Genomic DNA, 26,371 nt, shown 5'->3' with positions numbered 1-26,371 from the left:
ACCCATTACTCTTGCACCTGCAAGCTAGCCTTGGCAAATCAGACATCCTCTGCGTCTCTTGGCTCCACAAACTCTCAATTATTTGAGCTTTTCTTAAAGGACTAATTTCAGAATTTCCTCCATTATGCTCCAATTTGTCAAATTCCTGAAGAACATGGCACCAACAAAAATGCTACCACAGGCGAGATTCTTCAGATGGTCCATGAAACTGTTTCTTTCACATGTTTTTCTTTTAAATATTCTGGTACTGTTGGAGCCTGTGATCGACATGAACTGGAGCAAGGAGTGTGGTATCTCCACATCATTGATTAGTTCACACGTTTCAGTGCTGGTAGCATTGTAAACACAAAGAGACCCTCAGAGACAGTAAAACCACTTCATCCATTCCTGGATAAGTCTGCATTTAATAATGATGAATTCAGAGACATGACTCTTTGCTGTCTCCGAGACCGCAAAGTCTCTGTCACCAGACTCTAGCCCGTGATCAACTCTATTTCTTGCTGATAAAAGCGTTGAGGAATATTGAAAACATTGAGGTGAGTGTAGAAGACGAGTGAATGGTCAGTGCCGTCAGCCAGCCTCTCTCTCACTGCTTTCTGAGGAAGGCATCTGTTTCTCACTGCACCCTCCTTCCCCCCCCACCATTTGCTGTTTCTGAAGGAAGGTCCCTGCGTTCAAATGGTGTCTCTCTCTCCCTCGATGCTGTTGGAGGATGGTACCGAAGTTCTAAGTCTGCAGTTTGTGGATTAGACTGCCGGCTCCTGGCCACACACTTTGTTGTTGCTATTTTGGATAAATTTGAATCACAGCCTGCAAATAATTAACACTGAGCTGAACTGAATATGGACTCCTTTGATTTTGTGTTTTATATTCAATGTTTTCACTCTTTTTTTTCTTGTTGCTGTTTGTGCAATTTGCTTTTGGCACAAGGGGAGGAGGGGATTTTTTTTTCTTTGAATGGGTTCCATGGTTTTCTTTGTTTTGTAGCTGTCGTAGAGAAAACAAATCTCAGGGCTGTATACTGGATATTTTGATGATAAATTTACTTTGAGCTTTGCCCATTCACTTAACCTCTCTATATCCCTTTATTGTCTCCTTGTGTCCACTTCATAATCTATTTTCAAACCTATCTTTGTGTCCCTCAAAATGTTCGTCAATACCTTCAGTCATCATCCAAGTCATCTAAACATGAATATGTATGGTTTCAGTAATGTTCCCACTAAATCATCTTGCTCTCACTATTTATCAACTGTCTTTTGGCAATTAAATATATTTTTCTTCGTACTCATATTGAGGGAAATTATTTAGCCTATCAAGTCTAATTGGCCTATATGCATTAGTTCATCAGTTAATTTTCATCCACAGGCCATGTTACTTTGAAGTACAATAACTGGCTAAGCATAAAATCTCTTCAACAAAATTTCATTGGCTTTTTCTGATTGGCCTGAAAGTTTTGAAATGCCCTGTTGTACTGTCATAAAGCTTTAAAAATTTCCCCACGACAAACATGAAGCAAACTTGCCAGCAGTTTACCGCTTTGTCTCCTTTTTAACTATATAACAAGTACAGCACGCGAACAGGCCATATTGGCCCTTCTAGTCCATGCCGAAAGCTTACTCTCACCTAGTCCCACCAACCTGCACTCAGCCCATAACCCTCCATTCCTTTCCTGTCCATATAGCTATCCAATTTTACTTTAAATGACAAAATCGAACCTTCCTCTACCACTTCTACTGGAAGCTCGTTCCACACAGCTACTACTCTCTGAGTAAAGAAGTTCCCCCTCATGTTACCCCTAAATTTTTGCCCCTTAAATCTCAACTCATGTCCTCTTGTTTGAATCTCCCCTACTCTCAATGGAAAAAGCCTATCCACGTCAACTCTATCTATCCCCCTCATAATTTTAAATACCTCTATCAAGTCCCCCCTCAACCTTCTACACTCCAAAGAATAAAGACCCAACTTGTTCAACCTTTCTCTGTAACCTAGGAGATGAAACCCAGGTAACATTCTACTAACACTCACAACATGCTAGAGGAACTCAGCAGGTCGGGCAGCATCCGTGGAAAAGATCGGTCGACGTTTCAGGCCGGAACCCTTTGTCAGGACCAGCCCGAAATGTCGACCGATCTTTTCCACCGATGCTGCCCGACCTGCTGAGTTCCTCCTGCGTGTTGTGAGTGTTGCTTTGACTCCAGCATCTGCAGATTATTTTGTGTTAACATTCTAGTAAATCTGCTCTGTACTCTCTATTTTGTTGATATCTTTCCTATAATTCAGTGACCAGAACTGTACACAATACTCCAAATTTGGCCTTACCAATGCCTTGTACAATTTTAACATTACATCCCAACTCTTATACTCAATGCTTTGACTTATAAAGGCCAGCATACCAAAAGCTTTCTTCACCACCCTATCCACATGAGATTCCACCTTCAGGGAACCATGCACCATTATTCCTAGATCCATCTGTTCTACTGCATTCTTCAATGCCCTACCATTTACCACGTATGTCCTATTTTGATTAGTCCTACCAAAATGTAGCACCTCACACTTATCAGCATTAAACTCCATCTGCCATCTTTCAGCCCACTCTTCTAACTGGCCTAAATCTCTCCAAGCTTTGAAAGTCTATTTCATTATCCACAACGCCACCTATCTTAGTATCATCTGCATACTTACTAATCCAATTTACCATCCCATCATCCAGATCATTAATGTATATGACAAACAACATTGGACCCCGTACAGATCCCTGAAGCACACCACTAGTCAGCAGCCTCCAACCTGACAGTTATCCACCACTACTCTCTGGTGTCTCCCATCCAGCCACTGTTGAAACCATTTTACTACTTCAATATTAACACCTAACGATCAAACCTCGCTAACTAACCCTCCATATGGAACTTTGTCAAAGGCCTTACTGAAGTCCATATGGATAACATCCACCGCTTTACCCTCGTCCACTTTCCTAGTAACCTCTTCAAAAAATTCAATAAGATTTGTCAAACATGACCTTCCACACACAAATCCATGTTGACTGTTCCTAATTAGAACCTGTCTGTCCAGATAATTATATATACCATCTCTATGAATACTTTCCATTAATTTACCCACCACTGACGTCAAACTTACAGGCCAATAATTGCTAGGTTTACTCTTAGAACCCTTTTTAAACAATGGAACAACATGAGCAATACGTCAATCCTCCTTTTATCCACTTTTATATTCATTAAAAGCGCCAATACTTCCTCTTCTTTAGTCATCATTGTTTCCAGAACTTCCCTACCTGTTTCCCTTACCTTACACAATTTAATATCCTTCTCCTTACTGAATACCGAAGAAAAGAAATTGTTCAAAATCTCCATCTCTTTTGGTTCCACACATAGCTGTCCACTCTGATTCTCTAAGGGACCAACTTTATCCCTCACTACCCTTTTGCTATTAATATAAATATAGAAATCCTTTGGATTTATTTTAACCTTACTTGCCAAAGCAACCTTGAGCACCTCATTTACTCCATGTTGCCTATATTTATTGTAGACATCTCTCTTTTTCCAAACCCAGTTTCCAATATCCCTTGAAAACCATGGCTCTCTCAAACTTTTAACCCTTCCTTTCAAACTAACAGGAACATAAAGATTCTGTACCCTCAAAATTTCACCTTTAAATGACCTCTATTTCTCTATTACATCCTTCCCATAAAACAAATTGCCCCAATCCACTCCTTCGAAATCCTTTTGCATCTCCTTAAAGTTAGCCTTTCTCCAATCAAAAATCTCAACCCTGGGTCCAGACCTATCCTTCTCCATCATTATATTGAAACTAATGGCATTGTGATCACTGGATCTGAAGTGCTCCCCAACACAAACCTCTGTCACCTGACCCATCTCATTCCCTAACAGGAGATCCAAAACTGCCCCTTCTCTAGTTGGTATCTCTATGTATTGCTGCAAAAAACTATCCTGCACACATTTTACAAACTCCAAACCATCCAGCCCTTTTACAGTACGGGCTTCCCAGTCTATGTGTGGAAAATTAAAATATCCAACAATCACAACCTTGTGCTTACTACAAATATCTGCCATTTCCTTACAAATTTGCTCCTCCAATTCTCGCTCCCCATTAGGTGGTCTATGATACACCCCTATAAGTGTTACTACACCTTTCCCATTCCTCAATTCCACCCAAATAGCCTCCCTAGATGAGCCCTCTAATCTATCCTGCCAGAGCACCGCTGTAATATTTTCTCTGACAAGCAATGCAACACCTCCCCCTCTTGTCCCTCCGATTCTATCACACCTGAAACAGCAAAATCCAGGAATATTTAGTTGCCAATCACACCTCTCCTGCAACCATGTTTCACTAATAGCTACATCATCATACTTCCAGGTATCAATCCATGCTCTAAACTCTTCCACCTTTCTTACACTGCTCATAGCATTAAAATAAATGCATTTAAGAAAATTTCCACCTCTTACTCTCTGTTTATCATTAACAGTGCAAACAACTTTACTATCTCCTTTTCCTTCCTTCTCCCCTACATCTGTTCCTACGCTCTGGTTCCCCTCCCCCCTTGTATCTAGTTTAAATCCACTGAAGCCTCTCTAGCAAACCTACCTGCAAAAATATTTGTCCCCCTCCAGTTCAGATGTAAACCATACCTCTGGAACAGGCCCCACCTTCCCTGGAAAACTGCCCAATTATCTATAAATCTGAAGCCCTCCTTCCTGCACCATGTCTTCAGCCACGTGTTGATCTGCTCTACCTTACTATTTCTAAACCTGCCTGCACGTGGCACTGGTAGCACTCCTGAGATTGCTATCCTGGAGGTCCTGTCCTTCAACTTGGCGCCTAACTCCCTAAACTCACCTTTCAGGACCTCCTCACTCTTCCTCCCTACATTCATTGGTCCCTACATGGACCATGACATCTGGCTGCTCACCCTCCCTCTTGAGAATTTTGAGAACTTGATCCAAGGTATCGCAGACCTTGGAATCAGGGAGGCAACAGACCACCCGGGATTCTCAATCTCTTCCACAGAACCTCTTATCTGTCCCCCTAACTATCGAATCCCCTATCACTACTGCTCTTCTCTTTTCCCTCCTTGCCTTCTGAGCTGAGGGTCCAGTCTTGGTGCCAGAGATGCAACCACTACAACTTGTCCCTGGTAGGTCGTCCCCATCAACAGTATCCAAAATGATATACTTATTATTGGTGGGAACGGCCACAGGGGTGTTCTGCTCATTCTGTCTCTTCCCCTTCCCTCTCCTGACAGTCACTCAGCTACCTGTCTCCTGTCTCTTCGGGGTGACTATCTCTCTGCAACTCCTGTTTATTTCTGCCTCTGCCTCCTGAATGATCCAAAGTTCATCCAGCTCCAGTTCCCTAACTCGGTTTGTCAGGAGTTGCAGCTGGATGCACCTTTTACAGGTGTAGTCATCTGGGACAATTGTGCTCGCCCTGACTTCCTGCATAATGCAAACGGAGCGCTCAACTGCCCTAACTGCTGCCTCCATTACCTACTCTTAAGGTAATTAAATTAATTAAAGGAACTTACCCAGCCTTACCTCACTTGGAGTGAAGCTCGTCCTCAGCCTCTGATTGTCAAAGCTTTCCTACTGTCTCCCACTACTCCGTCGCCCGCTCCGTTAATCTGCTCAGTTTTAAACTCACCCACTGCCTCACAGTCTGACTTTCACACGCTTGCGCAGTCGTGCCCCGTTCAACCGCCAAAGAAAGAACCGACCTTTCTCAATCTGCCCGCTTTTTAACTCTCCCGCTGCCTTACGGTCCGACTTTCACGCGCTTGCGCAGTCGTGCCCCATTCAACCACCAAAGAAATGACCGACCCTTCTCAATCTGCTGGCTTTTTAACTCTCCCATTGCCCCACGGTCCGACTTTCACGCGCTTGCGCAGTCGTGCCCCGTTCAACTGCTGAAGAAATGACATTTTTAAAGGACTGACATTTACTTTTTCTCCAGAACTAGAAAATTAAAAAAAATTAAAACCACACATCAATCATCTCACTAATCCCCCCTTTTAAAACCTTAGGATTAAGTCCATAAGGACCTGGGGATCTGACAGCCTCTTGCTCCCAGTTTGCTCAGCATCTCCACCAAGTATTTTTCCCAAGTTCCTCCATCCAAATTTACCATCATTATAACCATTTCTGGAATGTTACTATAAGTAAAAGAAAGTATACACAATTTTGTTGCGTTACAGCCTCACACAGGTGCATTAATCATTTTGTGACTGTAAATAACCATTTCCTTTAATCACTTATTCAGATGCAGCTGCTTCCTCACAGATCCAGCCACTCAATTACAACCCCAACCTCTGATGTTTTTTTATTAAGTTGCAGAGTTTTCATGTGCCCATGACCAAAGGGCAGTGTTGAAGAACATCGTCAATCCTTCACTGTTGCAGTCAGAGATTGGCACTTATTTCAAAAGGGTGATAATCACACCAGTACCCAAGTACAGCAGGGTGAGCTGCCTCTATGACTATCACCCAGTGATATTCACGTCTACAGTAAAGTGCTTTGAGAGACTGGTTGTGGCTAGAATCAACTCCTGCTTATTCAAGGACCTGAACCCAATACAATTTGCCAACCACCACAATAGGTCTACAGTGGATTCAATCTCACTGGCTCTCCACTCGTCCTTGGATCACCTGGACAATAGAAATATTGACCTCAAGCTGCTATTTACTAATCAGCGTTTAACACAATCATACCCTCAGTTCAAATCAACAAGCTCCAAGTCCTGGCCTCTGTAGCTCTGTCTGCAAATGGATCCTTAATTTCCTGACTAGTTGATCACTGTCTGTGCAGATCGGAAATACCATCTGCTCCTTGCTGACAACCAACACGGGTGCATCTCAAAGATGTGTGTTTAGCCTACTGCTCTACTCTCTCCACACCCACAACTGCGTGGCTAGTCAAGCTCAAACGCCATCTATAAATTTGTTGACGATGCAACTATTGTTGGCAGAATTTAAGATGGTGATGTGGAGGCATACAGGAGCAATAGATCAGCTGGTTGAGTGGTGTTGCAGGAACAATCAGTAAGACCAAGGAAATGATTGTGGACTACAAAAAGGGGAAGTTAAACACACCAGTCCTCATTGAGGGGTAACAGGAGGAAAGGGTGAGCAGTTTCAAGTTCCCGGGTGTCAATATCTCAGAGGATCTATCCTCGATCCAACATATTGATGCAATTATAAAGGAGGCACAACAGTGGCTACATTTCATTCAAAGTTTGAAGAGAATTGAGGCATGTCACCAAAGACACTTGCAAGTTTCTCTGGATGTACCATGATTGCAATACTGTCTGGTACGGAGGCAGCGCTGCACAGCTGTAAACACAGCCAGCTCTATCAAGGACACTAGGCTCACCAGCATTCAGGACACTTTCAAAAAGGTGATGCTTCAAAAAGGTGGCATCCATCATAAGGACCCAGTACTTGCCCTTTTCTTATTGCTACCATCAAAGAGGTACAGGAGCTTGAAGAAACACACTCAATGTTTCAGGAACAGCTTCCACCTCCTCTGCCAGATTTCTGAATGGACAATGAACACTACCTCAGTATTTTTTTCCTTTTTTACACTTCTTATTTGATTTAATTTTCTTTTATATAGACTTACTATCGTTTATAGTTTTTATTGTTAAGAACTGCAATGTACTGCTGCCAAAAAACAAATTTTATGACATATGCCAGTAATATTATATCTGATTCCGAAAGGAATTTCCCTGCTATTGATGGGAATAGATTACAGAAAAAAAATTAGTGGGAAAATGAGGTCTAAAAGCCAGCAAGGCAGAAAGACTGGTTGAGCTGCATGGCCCCCTCCTGTTTCATAAGAAAATACTAAGATGTTTAATTCAGCCATTTAATTAAACCATTATACTTACAGAGATTTGGATGGCTCAGGGGCAGGAATGGCTACTTAAGAGTACCAGGTTTTAGATGTTTCAGAAAGGACAGGGAGGGAGGCAAAAGAGGTGGGGGCATGGCACTGCTGATCAGAGATAGTGCCACCGCTGCGAAAAGGAGGAAATCACGGAGGGATTGTCTATTGAGTCTCTGTGGGTGGAAGTTAGAAACAAGAAGGGGTCAATAACTCTACTGGGTGTATTTTTTTAATATAGATGACCCAGTAGTAACAGGGACATCGAGGAGCAGATAAGGAGACAGATTCTGCAACAGTGCAATAATAACAGGGTTGTCATGATGGGAGATTTTAATTTCCCCAATATTGATCGGCATCTCCCTAGAGCAAGGGGTTTAAATGGGGTGGAGTTTGTAGGTGTGTTCAGGAAGATTTCCTGACACAATATGTAGATAAGCCTGCAAGAAGAGAGGCTGTACTTTATCTGGTATTGGGAAATTAACCTGGTCAGGTGTCGGGTCTCTCAGTGGGAGAGCATTTTGGACATAGTGATCACAATTCTATCTCCTTTACCATATTGTTGGAGGGGGATAGGAACAGACAAGTTAGGAAAGTGTTTAATTGGAGCAAGGGGAAATATGAGGCTATCAGGCAGGAACTTGGAAGCATAAATTGGGAACAGATGTTCTCAGGGAAATGTACGGAAGAAATGTGGCAAATGTTCAGGAGATATTTGCGTGGGGTTCTGCATAGTTACATTCCAATGAGACAGGGAAAGAATGGTAGGGTACAGGAACCATGGTGTAAAAGGCTGTTGTAAATCTAGTCAAGATGAAAAGAAGAGCTTACGAAAGGTTCAAAAAACTAGGTAATGACAGGCCCTCTACTGTGCCTATTGTCTTGTTTATTATTTATTGCAATGCCTGCACTGTTTTGTGCACTTTATACAGAACTGGGTAGGTCTGTAGTCCAGTGTAGTTTTTGTGTTGTTTTACGTAGTTCAGTGTAGTTTTTCTATTGTTTCATGTTGCACCACGGTCCTGAAAAACACCGTCTCGTTTTTACTGTGTACTGTACCAGCAGTTATGGTCCAAATGACAATAAAAAGTGACTTGACTTGATTTCAGATCTAGAAGATTATAAGACTAGTGGGAAGGAGCTTAAGAATGAAATTAGGAGAGCCAGAAGGGGCCATCAGAAGGCCTTGGTGGACAGGATTAAGGAAAACCCCACGGCATTCTGCAAGTATGTGAAGAGCAAGAGGATAAGACATGAGAGAATAGGACCAATCAAGTGTGACAGTGGAAAAGAGTGTATGGAACTGGAGGAGCTAGCAGAGGTACTTAATGAATACTTTGCTTCAGTATTCACTATGGAAAAGGATCTTGGCAATTGTAGGGATGACTTACAGTGGACTGAAAAGCTTGAGCATGTAGATATTAACAAAGAGGATGTGCTGGAGCTTTTGGAAAGCATCAAGTTGATAAGTCACCGGGACCGGACGAGATCTACTGTGGGAGGTGAGGGAGGAGATTGCTGAGCCTCTGGCGATGATCTTTGCATCAGCAATGGGGCTGGAAGTTCCGGAGGATTGAAGGGTTGCAGATGTTGATCCCTTATTCAAGATAGGGAGTAGAGATAGCCCAGGAAATTATAGACCAGTGAGCCTTACTTCAGCGGTTGGCAAGTTGATGGAGAAGGCAGGGTTTATGAACATTTGGAGAGGCATAATATGATTAGGAATAGACAACATGGCTTTGCCCAAGGCAGGTCGTGCCTTACGAGCCTGATTGAATTTTTTAAGGATGTGACTAAACACATTGATGAAGGTAGAGCAGTAGATATAATGTAGATGGATTTCAGCAAGGCATTTAATAAGGTACCCGATGCAAGACTTAGTGAGAAAGTAAGGAGGCATGGGATTCAAGGGGACATTGCTTTATGGATCCAGAACTGTCTTGCCCACAGAAGGCAAAGAGTGGTTGTAGACGGGTCATATTCTGCCTGGAGGCCGGTGAACAGTGGTGTGCCTTAGGGATCTGGTCTGGGACCCCTGCTCTTTTGTGATTTTTATAAATGACTTGGATGAGGAAGTGGCGGGATAGGTTAATAAATTTGCTAATGACACAAAGGTTGGGGGTGTTGTGAATAGTGTGGAGGGCTGTCAGAGGTTACAACAGAACATTGATAGGATGCAAAACCGGGCTTATAAGTGGCAGATGGAGTTCAACCCAGATAAGTATGAAGTGGTTTATTTTGGTAGGTCAAATATGATGGCAGAATCTTGTATTAACGGGTATGACTCTTGGCAGTGTGGAGGATCAGAGGGATCTTGGGGTCCGAGTCCATAGGACACTCAAAGCTGCTGCGCAGGTTTATTCTGTGATTAAGAAGGCATACGGTGCATTGGCTTTCATCAACCGAGAGGTAATGTTACAGCTATATAGGACCCTGGTCAGCCTTCACTTCGAGTACTGGGCTCAGTTCTGGTCACCTCACTACAGAAAGGATATGAAAACTATACAGAGGGTGCAGAGGAGATTTACAAGGATGTTGCCTGGATTGGGGAGCATGCCTTATAAGAATAGGTTGAGTGAACTTGGGCTTTTCTCCTTGGAGCAACGGAGGATGAGAGGTGACCTGATAGAGGTGTATAAGATGAAAGGCATTGATCGTGTGGGTAGTCAGAGGCTTTTTCCCAGGGCTGAAATGGCTAACACTAGAGGGTACAGTTTTAAGGTGGTTGGAAATAGGTACAGAGGAGATGTCAGAAGTAATTGTTGTTGTTTTTAAAAAAAAACGCAGAGTGGTGAGTGCGTGGAATGGGCTGCCAAGGATGGTGGCTGAGCCAGATACAACAGGGTCTTTTAAGAGACTCCTGGATAGGTACATAGAACTTGGAAAAATAGGGGTTAACTCTGGGTAATTTCGAAAGTAAGCACATGTTCGGTACAGCATTGTGAACCGAAAGGCCTGTATTGTGCTGTTGGCTGTGTTTCTATGTTTGTATCTTTATACCTTAATCATTACAGCCACCACCTACTAAGAAAAATGTTAAAATGCAGACCTTCCAAAGACAAGGTACTTCACATTTCATCAATTGCAAACAGGCTGAAACACAATTTTAAGTGGAATACAATTCCTTTCTGCAATGCATCACAAATTCTCAAGATCAGCGGATTTACATTCATGGCCTCAGATTTGTTGACTTCCTAGGAAGTTACTTTCATAAAATCAGTGGAAATTTTATGCAACAAATAGTAACTGTCAGAGTTAAGATGCAGTTTTTTGGGTATGTCAGATTTTGAAGTTAGATTCAGCAGAGCCATCGCACAATAAAGTTTGAAGTTCACATGACACAGTTGATTACTCAAGTTGAAGATTCAAACTAATAATGTGAATCCCTCTTCACTGGCTGTGACTCCAGCAGTAACTCTGGTCAAAGCCCTGCCTTTACACCAGCTTTTACATGCACCACACCTGAATCCAAACAGTTATTGCAGTTTGTGTTCCCAGTTTTTTTAAAAAATTAAAGTGTACATTTATATTTGAGCTTGAAATAGTCTCTTCTTGGCACAACCTCAAACTCTAATTTATCACACTGCTGCATATGGACGGCTCCACTCGAGCAAATTTTGGCACAGAAAAATCTGCTGAGCGAACAGCTATGCATAAGCTGCAAATACTTAACCTAATGGACAGAAATCACAAAAACTGAATTGCAGCCAGCTTCAGTTATTACCATAACACTCCTTCTCCCGTCCTTCACAGATCCAGGGACTGATAGCACCAGGATTTAATTGCTATCTGTTAACCTGAACAAGATCCTATTTGATGGGCTTTTCATTCTATCCTCTATGACAGTAACCCAACTGCTCCTTAGAACAGACAAGGTCAAAAACAGGCCCATTAGTTGTAGACATCAATTTCATCTGAAGTCTATGCTGCAGAATACAACAGTTTGTCAGTAAAAATTAGAAGCAGCAATGAAAAAAAATATTGCCTATGATGTCAAAATACAAATCACATTGACTCAAGTATATAAAATCCAGCTGACTCACTGGTTCCTTTAAGCCCAGCATTTACAGTGTTACAGGAATTCCTACTATAACCTATGCTTTGAGTCAATCAAAAGAAAATAAACAATTAATAGACCTGAAACCCTGAAAATACAGCTATGGTAAAGAAGCTAATTCATCTGACTGCCCATGAAGTTCATTCTTTGACCATAGAAGAAATAACTATTACTGAATATTTTAAAAAGTGCTTATTGCTTCAACAAGCAAAAGTGGAGAATATGTAAAATTTGCACTTTCTGGTGATCTCATGCTCATCAGTTTTGGAAATCTTACTGTTGTACGAGGATGCTACACTTCCAACCATCAAATTCAAGCACTTTTTTTTAAAGACTTAAACACACTTGTTAATAAAACTCCATCTACAATGCACCATCATAGTATGATTTGTTGGGTGGGTTAAGGAAAATTGAGGTGAACAGGAGTACTGTGGAGTTGAGTGAGAGTTAGTAGAGCAAGGATTGGGGATTCAGGATGGCAGGCAAGAAAGATGGGCAGAAACCCAAAGGGAAAAGGTTTAAGAAGGTGCAGTACTGACTTAGGTACACTTCTACTTTCACCTCTTCCTATGCTTGGAAGTAGCAAGCATCACTCCCATATGCAGCCCTCTTCAAAGTTCTCTCAAGTGCGCAATACTCCAGTCCTACGGCTTGAGTTGATGAAATAGATTAGGCTTCTGACTAAACTTCCTCTCCATGTGACCACAGAAATGAAAGTTGAAAAGGATAAACAATTATTCACCCTGGGAATGCTGCTGTACAGGAAGGCTGGCATTTCTGTAGGCTGACTGTGGCGGACGGTTGAGGTAGCAGATTTCCGTCGATGGATACGGTGATGATTGTGGCTGATAAATGCTTTGCAATAGCCAGTAAAACAAAGATCCTGTGGAAGAGAACAGACCATTTGTGGAATCAGTATCAGTAACACCCTAAACAACCACTGACAGACAGGTTATATTTACTGAAAAGTTATGTTGCATAGAATCAAGGTTCCAATGAACTCCGCAGGTTTCTTCCAATGCACAGGGCTTCTCTAAAATTCTTCTTACTGGTGAACACAAAATTACAAGTATCCCACCCAACAACTTGGACACAGAAAATCCATCCACCCTCAGATACATAGTAGTGAAGAAAAGGAAATCCAGCTAACTAGAAACATACACAGTGGAAAAAATGCTGAAAGGAAATGGCTGCAAGAGGAAATGAGAAGTCCTTTAATATTCTTGTAGATCAAATAAATGATTGAACAATTAAGACTCACACTTTGCTTGGCAGATAGTCTGAAACTCTTCTCCCCCCAACCCCCCACCCTTTTCTCACTCTCCCTCTTGATAGCAACTCTGACAAGGTCCTTTTAATAAGTATTGTTTATAAAGTGTTAATGTAATGCAAAATATAATCTCACCTGGAAAGTTCTACTGTTGCGAACATTGGGGAAAGATGTACAAGAATCAACCCACATGATCATATCAGAACTGTTCAGGGCCTGATTCTTCACTTCACATTCACTCCAACTACGTACATGGTGGAGCCTGTAAGAAGCTTTCTGTGACAAAAAAAGAGCTAACCACCTGTGGAAAGACAACAGTAGAAATAAGTATCACATAGATAAAGAAAAAAACTGCATACAAGAAAATCTGCAGATGCCGGAAATCCAAGCAACACACACAAAAAATTGCATGGTGGTCACGGCAATCAGTAGTTCCATCAACATTAAGTACTCTAATCCCAGTTATGGCATTTATGAATAAAAGATCTGAAAGCAATAGTGAATTGAGAAATGTCATGTGATCACAAAAATTACTGTGACAATTCCTCCAGCCACTTGATTATAGCCACTTGATTATTGTAGACTGAGCAGCATACCCTGTGTTGCTTACATTCTTGCTGAAAAGACACTGGGGTCTTATATGTTTTAGTAAGACTATCTCACATTCTTCTGAAGTCCTTCCCATGGTCTATCTTCCATTATACATCAATGAACTGTTCCAATGTATTGTGTATGTGGCCGGTTTACACAACAAAGCTATAAATAAAACGCTGAAGACGGGAGCTAGATCAACAGGGGTTCTTTACTAACTAAAACTGAACTGAACACATATATATAGGTCAATACGCGCCTAATATTCTTGGTCACGTCCTCAATTTGTTTATCGATTCCTGGCCACCACACATAGGCACGGGCAAGACCTTTCATCTACACAATACCCAGGTGCCCCTCGTGCAGTTCCTCTGGCACTCTGGTATGTAACTTGGGAGGAATCACAACTCGTGAGCCACACATTAGTGTTCCCTGACACACTGACAACTGCTCCTTCCTCACTGAGAAGGCTGCAAACAGTGTGTTACCCCACGCTGGCCACCCCTTTACCGTGATGTCATACACTTTTGACAACGTAGGGTTATTGTGTGTTTCCCTTTCAATGAGGATGTTTGTTACTGGTAATTATTCAACTATTGTTGTGTGAAAAATCTCTGCTGAATCCATTTGCGTAGTTAACTCGGAAGCGGGCAGTGGTAAACGTGACAAACCATCTGCATTGCCGTGTTGCTTGGTCTCCTTATGTTCGATGTCATACCTGTGACCTCCTAAGAAAAGGGACCATCGCTGTAGCCTTTGTGCTATCATCACTGGAATGCCTTTCCTTGGGTTGAAGATTGACACAAGAAGCTGATGGTCAGTCAACAGAGTAAACTTCTGGCCATACAGGTAGTGACTGAATTTCTTGACTCCGCACACGAGGCTTAGGGTCTCTCTGTCAATCTGTGCATAGTTGCATTCAGCTGAAGTTAGCATTCTTGAGGCAAAGGCTATTGGTCTTTCAGAGCCATATGGAAACTTGTGCGATAACACAGCTCCTATCCCATGGGGCGAGGCATCACAAGCTAGTTGGATAGTAAGGGGGGGGGGGTCAAAGTGCGTGAGCACCCCGTCTGAAGTTATGAGTCTTTTAGTTTCCTGAAACGTTTTCTCACAGCTCTCAGTCCACTTCCAATGTGTCTCTGCCTGTGATAATGCATTTAGTGGGTGTAGGACTGTGGATAGGTTAGGCAAGAACTTGTGGTAGTAGTTCACTAGACCAAGATATGCTCTCAGCTGAGACACATTTTCAGGTGGTGGTGCCTTAAGCACCACTTCTATCTTGTCTTGAGACATGTGTAAGCCATCCTTATTGATCACATGCTCACAGTATGAAATTTCCTTTTTGTAAACCTCACATTTCTGTCGATTAGCTCTGAGCCCATATTCTCGTAACCTGGTGAGCACTTGTTTTAGGTTGGAAAGATGTTCGTCGTCATCTTTGTCGGTGACAATGATGTCATCCAGGTAACACTGAGTCCCTGGAATCCCCTGCAGAACCTGGTCCATTGCCCTTTGCCACATTGCAGGAGCTGATGCTATCCCAAACACCAACCTGTTGTACTGATAAAGTCCTTTGCGTGTATTTATTGTCAGGTATTTCTTGGATGCTTCCTCGATTTCCATTTGAAGGCAAGCCTGGGTCAAATCTATTTTTGTGAAATGTTCCCCAGACAGGGAAGCAAAAATGTCCTCAATTCGGGGTAGGGGTACTGTACTGTGTGGAGCACTGGATTGACAATCACTTTAAAGTCACCACACATGCGCACCTTGCTTGGTTTTCCTGGTTTTGTGCTGGAGGTTCTCTTCATCACTGGAACAATAGGCGTGGCCCATTCACTCCAACCCACCTTCGACAGGACCCCAGTCTGCTCCAGATTTTTCAGCTCTGCCTCTACCTTAGGATGGATTGCATATAGCACTGGCCTGGCTTTGTGAAATTTTAGACATGCATTTTCCTCAATCTCAATCTTTGCTTTCATGCCCTGAAGTGTTCCTATTTCTTTCATGAGCACTTCCTCAGAGTCAGCAAGTATTTGTGACAGCCTCTCAGATGTAGCCTTGCTGCCCTCCTTTGCTGACACATCTAGTGCCTTGATGGTGTGCCAATCCAACTGAATTTTTCTGAGCCATTCACGTCCCAGCAACAGTGGTCCTCCATTTTTCAGTACATAGAGGTTCAGTTGCTGTGTTTTTACCTCCGTGGGTCACTGTCACTTTACGTTTGCCTTTGGGACATACTTTGTCCTGTGTAAGTTTTTAGTAGTAGTTTAGTTCATTTCAGAGGTATGTGTGAAAACAGTCATTTGTAGTCATGTACAGAGATCAGTGTTGAGGCTGAGCCTGTGTCCAACTCCATTTTCAGTCTCACGCCTGCCACTTGTGGAGTGACCCTTATTACTCTTTGATCATCTGTCTCTTTCACGCTGTGAAGTTGCAGATAAGACAATTCACTTTTGTCTGAGTCATTTTCACCAGAATTGCTTTTTTTCCATTTTGTGCACATTGTTGTATTTTCCTTCTGGGGTTTCTTGTTTCTCTGTATTTTGCCCTTTTTCTGCTGTTTACTAGTGTTGCATACTCTGCCAATGTGGCCCCGTTTGCCACAGTTTCTGCATTCTTTATCTTTAAACCTACAATCATCAGGGTCATGTGACCTGTTCCCACAATGGTAACATTTCTTTCCTTCATTTCTGTTCAGTGACATTTTATTTGCGGCATATTCCAGACATTTTTGTTGCATCTCGGAAGCACCTCGTGCAGCTATTTCTAATGATATTGAGATGTTTAGCACTTTCTCGAATGTAAGGTCTTTTTCACACAGGAGCTTCTTCTGTTGGTTTCACAGTGCATGCCACACACTAACCAATCCCTCAACGCGTCTGATAAACCAGCTCCAAATTGACGATGTTCTGATAATTTGCGCAATTCAGCATAATATTCAGAAACGCTTTCATTTTTGCTCTAATTCCGTTTATGGAATTTAACTCTTTCAGCAATGATCAGCGGTTTGAGGTTTGAGGTTTAAATGCTGTTGGAGAGTGTCTACTATTTGCTTGAACATTCTGTCAGCTGGCTTTTCAGGGGTTAACAAGCTCAGTAGCAGGCTATACGTTTTTGCGCCCGTTACACTAAGTAAGATGTTGGCTTTCTTTTCTTCATTAACGTTGTCCTTGTTGTGTTAACTTATCCCTTTTTGGTTAACTTAGCCCCAGTCCCTTGTTTTCTTTTTGACTCACGTGACTTCTTTTTTGCTAGCGTCGCAAGCGTACTCTGGCTAGATGGCGTGTGTTGCTCCTTTTTTTAAAATCTCCTTTCTGAGGCAGGCAGACCCTCAATCCTGGGGTTCAGCGCCAGCTGTGGTCTCGCCTGGATGTGCTGTGGCTCCAACCGTGTCTTTCGGTCTCCCAACGTTCCCAACGCTGGCTGAACTCCCGCTTCTTTTCAGACTCACGGCCTCACTCTGCCTCTTCTGAGTGTCATTATCAATTAAAACACGGCGTTCCAATACGATGCAGGTTCATTAACCTCGTCGCCAATTTGTTATGTAGGTGGCCGGTTTACACAACAAAGCTATAAATAAAACGCTGGAGACGGGAGCTAAATCAACAGGGTTCTTTACTAACTAAAAATGAACTGAACATATATATAGATCAATACGCACTTAACAGCGCATGCTCAATAACGTGTTACTATGAGATAAAATAGTCCCATATTATACAGTAGGCTATATGGTACACAATGCAAGAAAATCTTTTCTTAAATGTGGTAATTAAAATCATATGCAGTATTCTTTATGGAGTCTTAAAACTGCTCTGCTAAATTGCAGCAAATATCAAGGGCAATTTAGGCCATCAAGGCTAATCTTCAAAGTTCAAAACTTATTCACTATCAAAGTATATACAACCTTGAAATTCATCTTAGTCACAAAAACAACAGAACCCATTAAAGATTGTCAAACACCCAATGTGGAAACCAAAAGAATAAATCATGCAAACCATAAAAACTAAGTAACATTCAGAACTGAAATTCATGAAAGTGAGTCCCAGCCACAAAGCGAGTCACACTGCAGCCTATCCAGCAGCCCGTTAGTTGCAGGCCGCAACCTCAGTTCAGCACAGAGATAAGTAAACCACGCAGAGCAGCAAGCCTGAGCCCTGCTGCCTCAATTTAGCCCGTACCCGACCTTGTCAATCTGGCTCAGCACTTAAATTTGTCAAATTTCCAGTCTTCCATTCGCCTTCCTAATTACTTGCTGTACTTCCATGTTAATCCTGTGTTTTGTGTATAGGAACACTTTACTGCAATACTTCATTTAAATAATTCATTCTTCCTTACAAATTGGATAGCCTCACATTTTCTCATTCTCCTCTGCCAACTTCTTATCCACATACTTACACTAGTTTACTAAATGAAAATTAAAAATAACCCATTTATACTATTTTCAGTTTGCTTGCCACTCCCCTATCCATTTCAAAATATTACAATGCAGATATCTTTTCATGTAGAATCTTATGACCTGCCACCTGAAAATCCAAAAATACTACATCTGCTTGCTCTCCTTTGCCCATGGCGAATACTGGAGACAGGTCAGGCAGCATCGATGGAAAAACAAATTACTGTTTCAGGTCAAAATCAAGCCAGAATTACAGAATGACAGAAAACAAGTTGGTTTTAAGTTGCAGAGAATGTTGGAGGGGGATAGGTTGGACAAAGGTGTATGTGATAGGGTGAAGCCACAGTTATCATGGAGATAAGCTATACAGCCATGGGTTGATGGGAGTGTTAATACAAACAAAGGAATGCAAAACATAGGGCATAGGCCATGTTCAGATCATTCTGCGCTCATGGAAAAAGCAAAGCTGAGACAGTTTCACAAACAATTGGCAGAAATGGCCTGTGCTGAGAGGACAAAGAAAGCAAGTTAATTTTGGTTTTAGATCTCAATATTGAATTAAAATTACCATACATCTAAACTGAAAATGATTAGATTATGAGAACACTCAGTCCTCATTTATTGTCATTTAGAAATGCATACATGCATTAAGAAATGATACAATGTTCCTCCAGAGTGATATCACAGAAAAACAGGACAAACCAAAGACTAACACTGACAGAACTACATAATTATAACATATAGTTATAGCAGTGTAAAGCAATAGCATAACTTGATAAAGAACAGACCATGGGCACGGTAAAAAGAAAAAGTCTCAAGTCCCAATCGACTCCCAAGTCACCAACAGCAGGCGGCAAAAGGGAGAAAGTCCCTGCCATAAACCTCCAGACACCGACAACTGCCAATGCATTGGAAGCACCCGACCGCAGCCGACACCGAGTCCGTCCATCTGAAAACTTCAAGCCTCCGATACAGCCTCCCGAGCGCCATCCTCTGCTGAGCCCCTTCGACCTCGCCCCGGCCGCCGAAACAAGCAAAGCCGAGGATTCAGGGCCTTCTGCTCCAGAGATTCCGGTTACCACACAGTAGCAGCGGCAGCGAAGTGGGCATTTCAGAAGTTTCTCCAGATGTTCCTCTGTACTCTCACGTCTGTCTCCATCAAATCAGAATTGTGCATGGTACCCTACTTGACAGATTACAGATATCATTCACCAGAGAGGCCGCGCGTGCTGCGTCACGCCGCCATCTTCTCCTGTGATGTACTGTTCCTCAAGCTTGCACTGGAATTTGCTTTAACAATACAAAAGGTCTGTAATGGGTCAAGTGGGAATGGGGGTGGGAAACTGAAGTAACAGGTAACAGAACACGAATAGTCGCCCCTGCAAATTGAGTACAGGTGCTCCATAGAGTAGCTATTGAATTGTGTTTGGTTTCTCCAATGTCCAGATGATTGCACAGCGTATTAAATGCAATACACAAAATTAGAAATAATACAAATAAATAGCTGTTTAGGTCTCTGGATGCTGGGAAAGGAAGAGATGAATGGATAAGTGTTCCACCTCCTATAGAAGCATGGCAAAGTGGTTACTGGGAGCAGAAGAGCAGACAAGGACCTCAAAATGCTCAAATAAAGGGGGAGAAAGATGACACCTAGTAGAAATTGTAAAGGAAAGAGCAGTTAAGTACAGAGGCCAATGAAGTGGTAGGTGAGAACCAAGGAAACTCTCCCTTGATCTTCCAGAAGTGGGGTGGGGTGAGTATAAGGGTGCAGGAAATAAATGAAATCAGTTCAGGGCTAAGTAGTTATTTTGGTTTTCCTTCCCAATTCTAACAAGTGACCTTTGACATGAACATTAAGTTTCATTTCAGTTGTTGCCTGGCTTGAATGCTTACAGCATTTTTTATTTTTAGTTCGTCTTTTCAGTGTCTACAATTGATTTTCATCTGCTTCATGCACCGGTTTCCTCCATTCTTAAATAATTTGAAATGATAGCTTGGTTTCCACAAGGCCATGTTGACTCTGATTACCTATAATGTTTTAGATGTCCTCATATTATCTCCTCCGATAACTACAGCATTTTACCGATGACACCTTCAGGTTAACTGGCTTATAGTTTACTGTTTTCTGATTCCCTGCGATCTTGAGCAATGGAGTTACATTTGCTACAGAAGCCACTTTCCAGTCCAACATTAATTACATCAGCATGAATGAATTCTCTGGAGTTGCAACACAAGAATCACCAGCAGACTTTCCCACACAGAGGAAAGGTCACTGATGAAGTTAATATGAAGGGACCGAGGAAGCTGCCTGTGTGTGCCACAGTGACATCTCGGCTCGAGTTAAATAGCCCCCTATTACGACAACCATCTTTCTTTATTCTCCATAGCCACACAGGAATGAACCCAAGAGCAGTTCTGATAACGAAAATAATAAGAGATGAAAATGGATTATTCACTACCTGGCTGAAGATGGTTGTACTCATTCATAGCGGGACAATCCATTTAGCCTTCTTTTGTCACATCGTATAGTTAGCCATTACCATTCATAAAAGAATGTGACAGAACTGCAGAGCTTTATTCTGAACCATAGCTCCCTCATAACATTTAGGTTTAGTTAGCAATTCTCTGCTGCAGCTTCATCAAGAAAGTCTCATTTCTGACATTTATTTTGTGAACAAACTCTCCTCATTGGACTACGGTAAATTCTTCAGGTGGCTGAGAACAATACAAGTCCAGGTAATTGTGCATAGATAATTTTAATTACCACATACAATGAGCATTAAGTAGCAAATATACTAATACAGCTTTATAACCAAATCTATATTAACCCCTGCACTCACCTTGCAAGCATCCCCTGAAGCATGATATTTGACATTTCTGAAGGCGAAACGTCTATAAAACGCAGAAAAGAAAAGCAATTTCCTTCATCATTCCCTGGGCAGGAACAAAACAAAAACCTCTTTAGAATTCTATCATTCAACAATCAAGGCCTTAAAGGGAAAAAAAAAGTGTTTACCTTCTCTCCAAAGCCTTACCTTTTCTATGGAAGAGAGACTGGTGGATGTGAGCTGGACAAAATGGGGACAGAATGACTCGTAACCATCTAAAAAAATAAAACATAAACAGTATGTGTCTATAACTAGTAACAGAGCAACAAGGTTCTAGACAATGAACCCCAGGCTAACCCCAACCCCAAATCCTATTCAAAACTAGAACAAGTAATCAAAATCAGTGTTCCATTCAGACAAATTATTAGACAATTTAGACAAACTGTTTCTGAATCCTTTGGCATGCGGGTGTATACTACCACAGCCAAAACCAAGACTCTGGTTTAATAATATTCAAGAGACAGAATTCTAGACTACATAGAAACTCAAGCATTATAAACATCAGGAAAAGTGCTAAAGCTACAGTTGCTGCTAGACTTTTGAAAACAGCAGACTTTGATGAACTTCATCCGTAGAGAATTTTTTTTTAAGACTTTCATTAGTTTGTGACTAATGAAAAGAACTGCATGCAGGGATTATATTAAGTAGCTGATATCACAATAAAGTCATTCATGCACTGCTAACCAAACGTTGATTAAAAAAAGTAATGAACATTTACATATCAAATAAAAATATTAACATAGTTACTGCCTGTTAAATTGCTGGTGTTTAGGGCAGCAAAAAACATTGACGTTAATGTGCTGAAATGGTGATCATTTAGCTTGATTTGCAGAGGAGACAGGTGACCCTTCATGCTGACCTGTTGCGACAGTGATTGAAGTGGTTAATCTGCCCATCTCTATAAATAAGCTTCGGAATGTTGTAAGGTTTCAGAGACATGTGAAAAGGTGATTTAGTCTCTTGGCGTTCAAATAGTTCTGGATGGTTACAGACCTGAAAAAGTAAAGACAAAACTGGATAGACATATGACATGAATGAACACAGGTGGCAACACAAACTAATTTGCTATATCTATATACTACTAAAACTCTCACGCTCTGTCTGTTTGTGACCTCCAATTAGCGCAAACAGTGCATTACAGCAGCACTTTTTTTGGCTAAACCGAATTAAAATGCGCTAACTGACAGATTGCAGGCAAAGTTCAGGGTTATATATTCATATAAAATTGCTCATTCGCCAAAATAAGCAGGCTCCCTTTTAACCTGAGACCCGATCGGCCATCATGGAAATCAGGACACCACCGGCCATCATGGAAATTGGGACACGACAGCCTGACACATGTACATAACCAGCAGCTCTAGTTCGCGGGGCCACATTCTGCTAGTCCCCACCATCAGCATGTGCAGGGTTGGGACAGATCTAACTGCCACCCATCAATAAGAGATAATTAAATCTTATTCTAATGACATACTTCCAGATACCCATAAAACCCTTTGCTGCAGTCAAAAGACAGCAGTGACTATATCACGTCCATTTAGGAGAACGCCAACCACATCATCAAGAATAATCAGCATCCTTTGGTGTTAGTGCTTTGTATCTTCTATCCAGCTTTAGGGTAAAAAGAATGGTCAGCCTGATTATGCTGCGTGGAAAGGGAAGGGGGACATTATGGTCAAGAGATGGCGCCAAACGTCGTCGGGAAGTGGCAAGGAAAGGGAGAGAACAAGAATCGGATGAAGCGAGGGCCGCACGACTCCAGGATCAAAGAGTCAGGACAAAAAAAGATGAGAGAAGAGACAGAGGAGGAGAGGCATGCACGTCTCCAGGATCAGAGACAAACAACAAACAGCAGAAGAGATGAGGAGACGGGGGATGAAAGGACTGCACGTCTCCAGAATGACAACGCGAGGCACAAAGGTGGCAGATAAACCAGAAATGATGCCATCAAAAGTGTCCTTCGTTAAATGAGGAGGAGCTATATTTGCTTTGCTACGCATCACTCTTCTTTAATAAACTGAGGTTTTCTACTTCAGTTTCCAAAGCAAAGCGATACCAATAGCATTCAGAAAAATTTAATGTTCATTCTGCTCACATCAGACTGCACTACCCTTCTCTCAAAGGGTGCCCCAATGGTTCACCCCATTGTCTAGTTAGTTCCTAAATCTGACATCGTGCATAAAAGCTCTTATCCCTGATGGTGTACTGTGAGAAAGCACAAATCCTTGGTTTGTGCAGATTCTCCCAGGATGAAGGCAGATGCTAAGCTCGTCTAACTCAGGAAAGCAGAAATTAAAACAAAAAGGGCTCCTATCCATGATCCTCACTCACAATGAACCTAAGGATAATACTTCTGATGGTTACTGTACACCTGTTTAGCAACCAAAGTAGTGCTGGGCTCACAGATGCATGACCCACAAGCATCAGGGAAGATAGAGAAAAGGGGAGAACAAAACAAACAAATAAGAGGTTGGATAAACCTGGATTTTTTTTTTTCCCCCTGAAGCATTAGAGGTAGAGACGTGACCTTACAGAAGTTTACAAAATTGTGATTGGCATTGAAGGGGTAAACAGAATTTGGTTCCCAGGGTAAAATGTCAAACACTGATGGGCACAGCTTTAAGGCAAGACAGGATAAGTTTAAAAGGGATATTTGGGGCTTTTTATATTATACACAAAGATAAGCATTTAGGACACACTGAATGGAGTGGTGGAAAAAGCAGATACCATAGTTGCTGTCTAAGAGGGGCTTAGAGAGGCACGTTAATATGCAGAGATTAAACTGATATGGATCATGTGCTGGCAGAAGGGATTAGTTTAATTTGCCATCATGTTCAGCACAATGATCATGGTTTGCCCAACATTCTAAATGTCATGTAGCCTCTGCAAAGTGGTGAGGTCCATACTGAACAGGCAACTTTTAAGGCTTTGAGGACAGAGAAAAGCTGAGTTGACTATCATGTGGAGGAGCTTCAAATACAGGGAGTACTCTTTGATGGACATTACTTCATGATTATCCAGAAATATCCTAGATTCTGCACAAAGTATCAGATTCATCAGGGAACTAATTTTATAATTTCCGCTTAGAAGCATCTTGTTCAGCACAAACTTTGCTGCTGTCTGCACATCAGCCAACTTGAGTGTCTCGGTGTTCAGATTCAGGTATTTAAAATGTATAACTGACTTGGTCACAGCTCTTTTAGCCCACACCATTTTCAAGGTTTGCTTGATAAACAGCTCAGACCTTACAGGAAAACCTGCACCACTCATTCTAGTTTAACATTTCCTGTGATCACATTTATAATGGAACAACCAAAGCAAACTTATTGAATTTACTTCCACTCTCCCCACTTGTTCACTCTTTTGTTCATTTAGAGTTTCTTTAAAAATGGTCTCTTTTATGATAGAATTAAATAAAAAAGATTTTAGGAACTATACAACCAAATCCAGAAATGTGAGCAAGTGAATGAAAGGAAGTGAGACAATAATCTATCTGTTAACCTTTCGAAATTGCATGACGAGGTTCATAAGACTGCTGGTGGTGTTCTGGGCCTGTTGAGTGGTTCCCATGGATGACTGTAGTAGGTCTTCAATGGAAATTTTGTTCTTTAAAGCCTGATAGAGCATCTTCTGCCTGCTTTTCAATTGGCAGTACATTAGTATCTCAATCTGCATGGAACACAAAGCAGAACACTCATTTAGTGGATACAGTCAAGCGGGATTCAGGTCAGCTGAAAACATAGTAAGCTCCATCTTTCACATGTGTATATTTGTTGAGATACACTTTGGCTCCATCTAGGGTACTTGTGTTTCAAAAATCTTACTGTATATAAAGAAATTTGAACACCAACAGCAATATTGCACTATTCAAATACATAATATTCAGAAATAAATTACTCATATTTATACAAGTATACTTTTGATATTATTTCAGCATGGCAATAATACACCAACCAAGAGACAAAGTCTCACAAGAGAAAGTGAAAGCATTTTTGTTTTGGGGGGGGGCAAAATATTGATAACAAAATACAGGAATAACAAGCAAATCCTCTTAGACTCAATCTGATTGATATAGCAGTGTAATACCATTTCAATAAAATCAGATCAGCAAACTACATCATGAGGAAATCTTGACTTACACACATTTTAAATGCAGCGCAACTTCTTTAAAAGGAAATCATTTCTTAAAAATTCCACTTCCAAGAAATATCAAATTAACTCATCTTAAAACTTACACACATTCAAACCATGCAATACAACTTCACAGGTCAGAATGAACATAATTGTTGCTAGTACCAGCTTTAAAGCGATGATCAGGTATTACTGGTTTGGGAACAAATCACTGTCAATTCCAAGACACTACATCTATCATGTAATACCAGTCTTACCTTATCAGAGAGCTCATTCTCCACATCCTTTTTGATCCTCCTTAACATGAAGGGCTTGAGAATCATGTGGAGACGAGACAGCTGGTCTATAGAGATAAAATGGGAAAGTCATCAGAATTAGTTTGTGCTCTTCACTGGCACTGCCCAAACACTTTGTCAAGTGCCCCTAGAGGACCTGTTCTCCAATACGCTGGCATTAAAGATCCAAACGAGCTGGCAGTGACTGTTCTATCTAGCCAGCACTGTCTCCAATCCAACAAAAAATTGTGCAACCGAGCAATGGCTTGTCTCAGTCTGCCGCTCAAAAGGCAAATTCAAACATATTTAATTCCAATATTAAAGAACTAGAACAAAAATTAAACGAGAATCCCTCCCATGCACCATCTAAATTTCAGTGTAATAATGAATATTCATTCTTAATCTCATTAATCTGTTAACAGCCATTGTCCACGACAGGAGCTCATGTTCCTATTTCATGAAATTCCATATTATGCATGTGTGGGCTGCAAACAGAGCTTACTTCCAAGCTTTTGCCATAGGAATAAATGTTTAACAAATTTGTCTCTGGGATACACTGAAGAATTCACTATGGTCTGGCTGCAGATAATGAATACGGTAGTATAATGGGGTCTCAGATGACCGAATACTCATAAAACAGAGTGAAATTTAACAAGTTTCAGAATCAGCACCAGGTTTAAATATCACTGACATCACCTTTTGAAGATGTCCTCAATGCTGGAGTGGCTAGTGCTCATGAAGTTTGAAGTAAAAATTAAGCAAAGGAAATCAGGGAAAACATTTTCAGTCAAAGATCAATAACTGTGAGGACCAAATACTGCTAGAAACAAAATACCAGTACAAAAATACAAGA

The 26,371-nt window shown here is 41.4% G+C and overlaps 1 protein-coding gene across 3 annotated transcripts in view; it reads right to left on the bottom strand.

Annotated features, from left to right (window-relative positions):
- Positions 1-26,371, bottom strand: part of ino80 (INO80 complex ATPase subunit) — a 254,901-nt gene that overhangs the window by 103,824 nt on the left and 124,706 nt on the right. For all 3 annotated transcript variants that reach the window (XM_063053383.1, XM_063053403.1, XM_063053393.1), the window contains exons 19-25: positions 25,501-25,586; positions 24,614-24,781; positions 21,975-22,108; positions 21,263-21,330; positions 21,068-21,161; positions 13,376-13,541; positions 12,713-12,853 (exon numbers count right to left, since the gene is read on the bottom strand). In XM_063053383.1, the coding sequence (XP_062909453.1) occupies positions 12,713-12,853; positions 13,376-13,541; positions 21,068-21,161; positions 21,263-21,330; positions 21,975-22,108; positions 24,614-24,781; positions 25,501-25,586 (857 nt within the window). The remainder of the gene's footprint in view (positions 1-12,712; positions 12,854-13,375; positions 13,542-21,067; positions 21,162-21,262; positions 21,331-21,974; positions 22,109-24,613; positions 24,782-25,500; positions 25,587-26,371) is intronic.

This window comes from Mobula hypostoma, chromosome 1 (assembly GCF_963921235.1).
Source record: "Mobula hypostoma chromosome 1, sMobHyp1.1, whole genome shotgun sequence".
Lineage (NCBI taxonomy): Eukaryota > Metazoa > Chordata > Chondrichthyes > Myliobatiformes > Myliobatidae > Mobula > Mobula hypostoma.
Note: the sequence above shows the minus strand (reverse complement) of the source record. Positions and strands in the feature narration are given on the sequence as shown.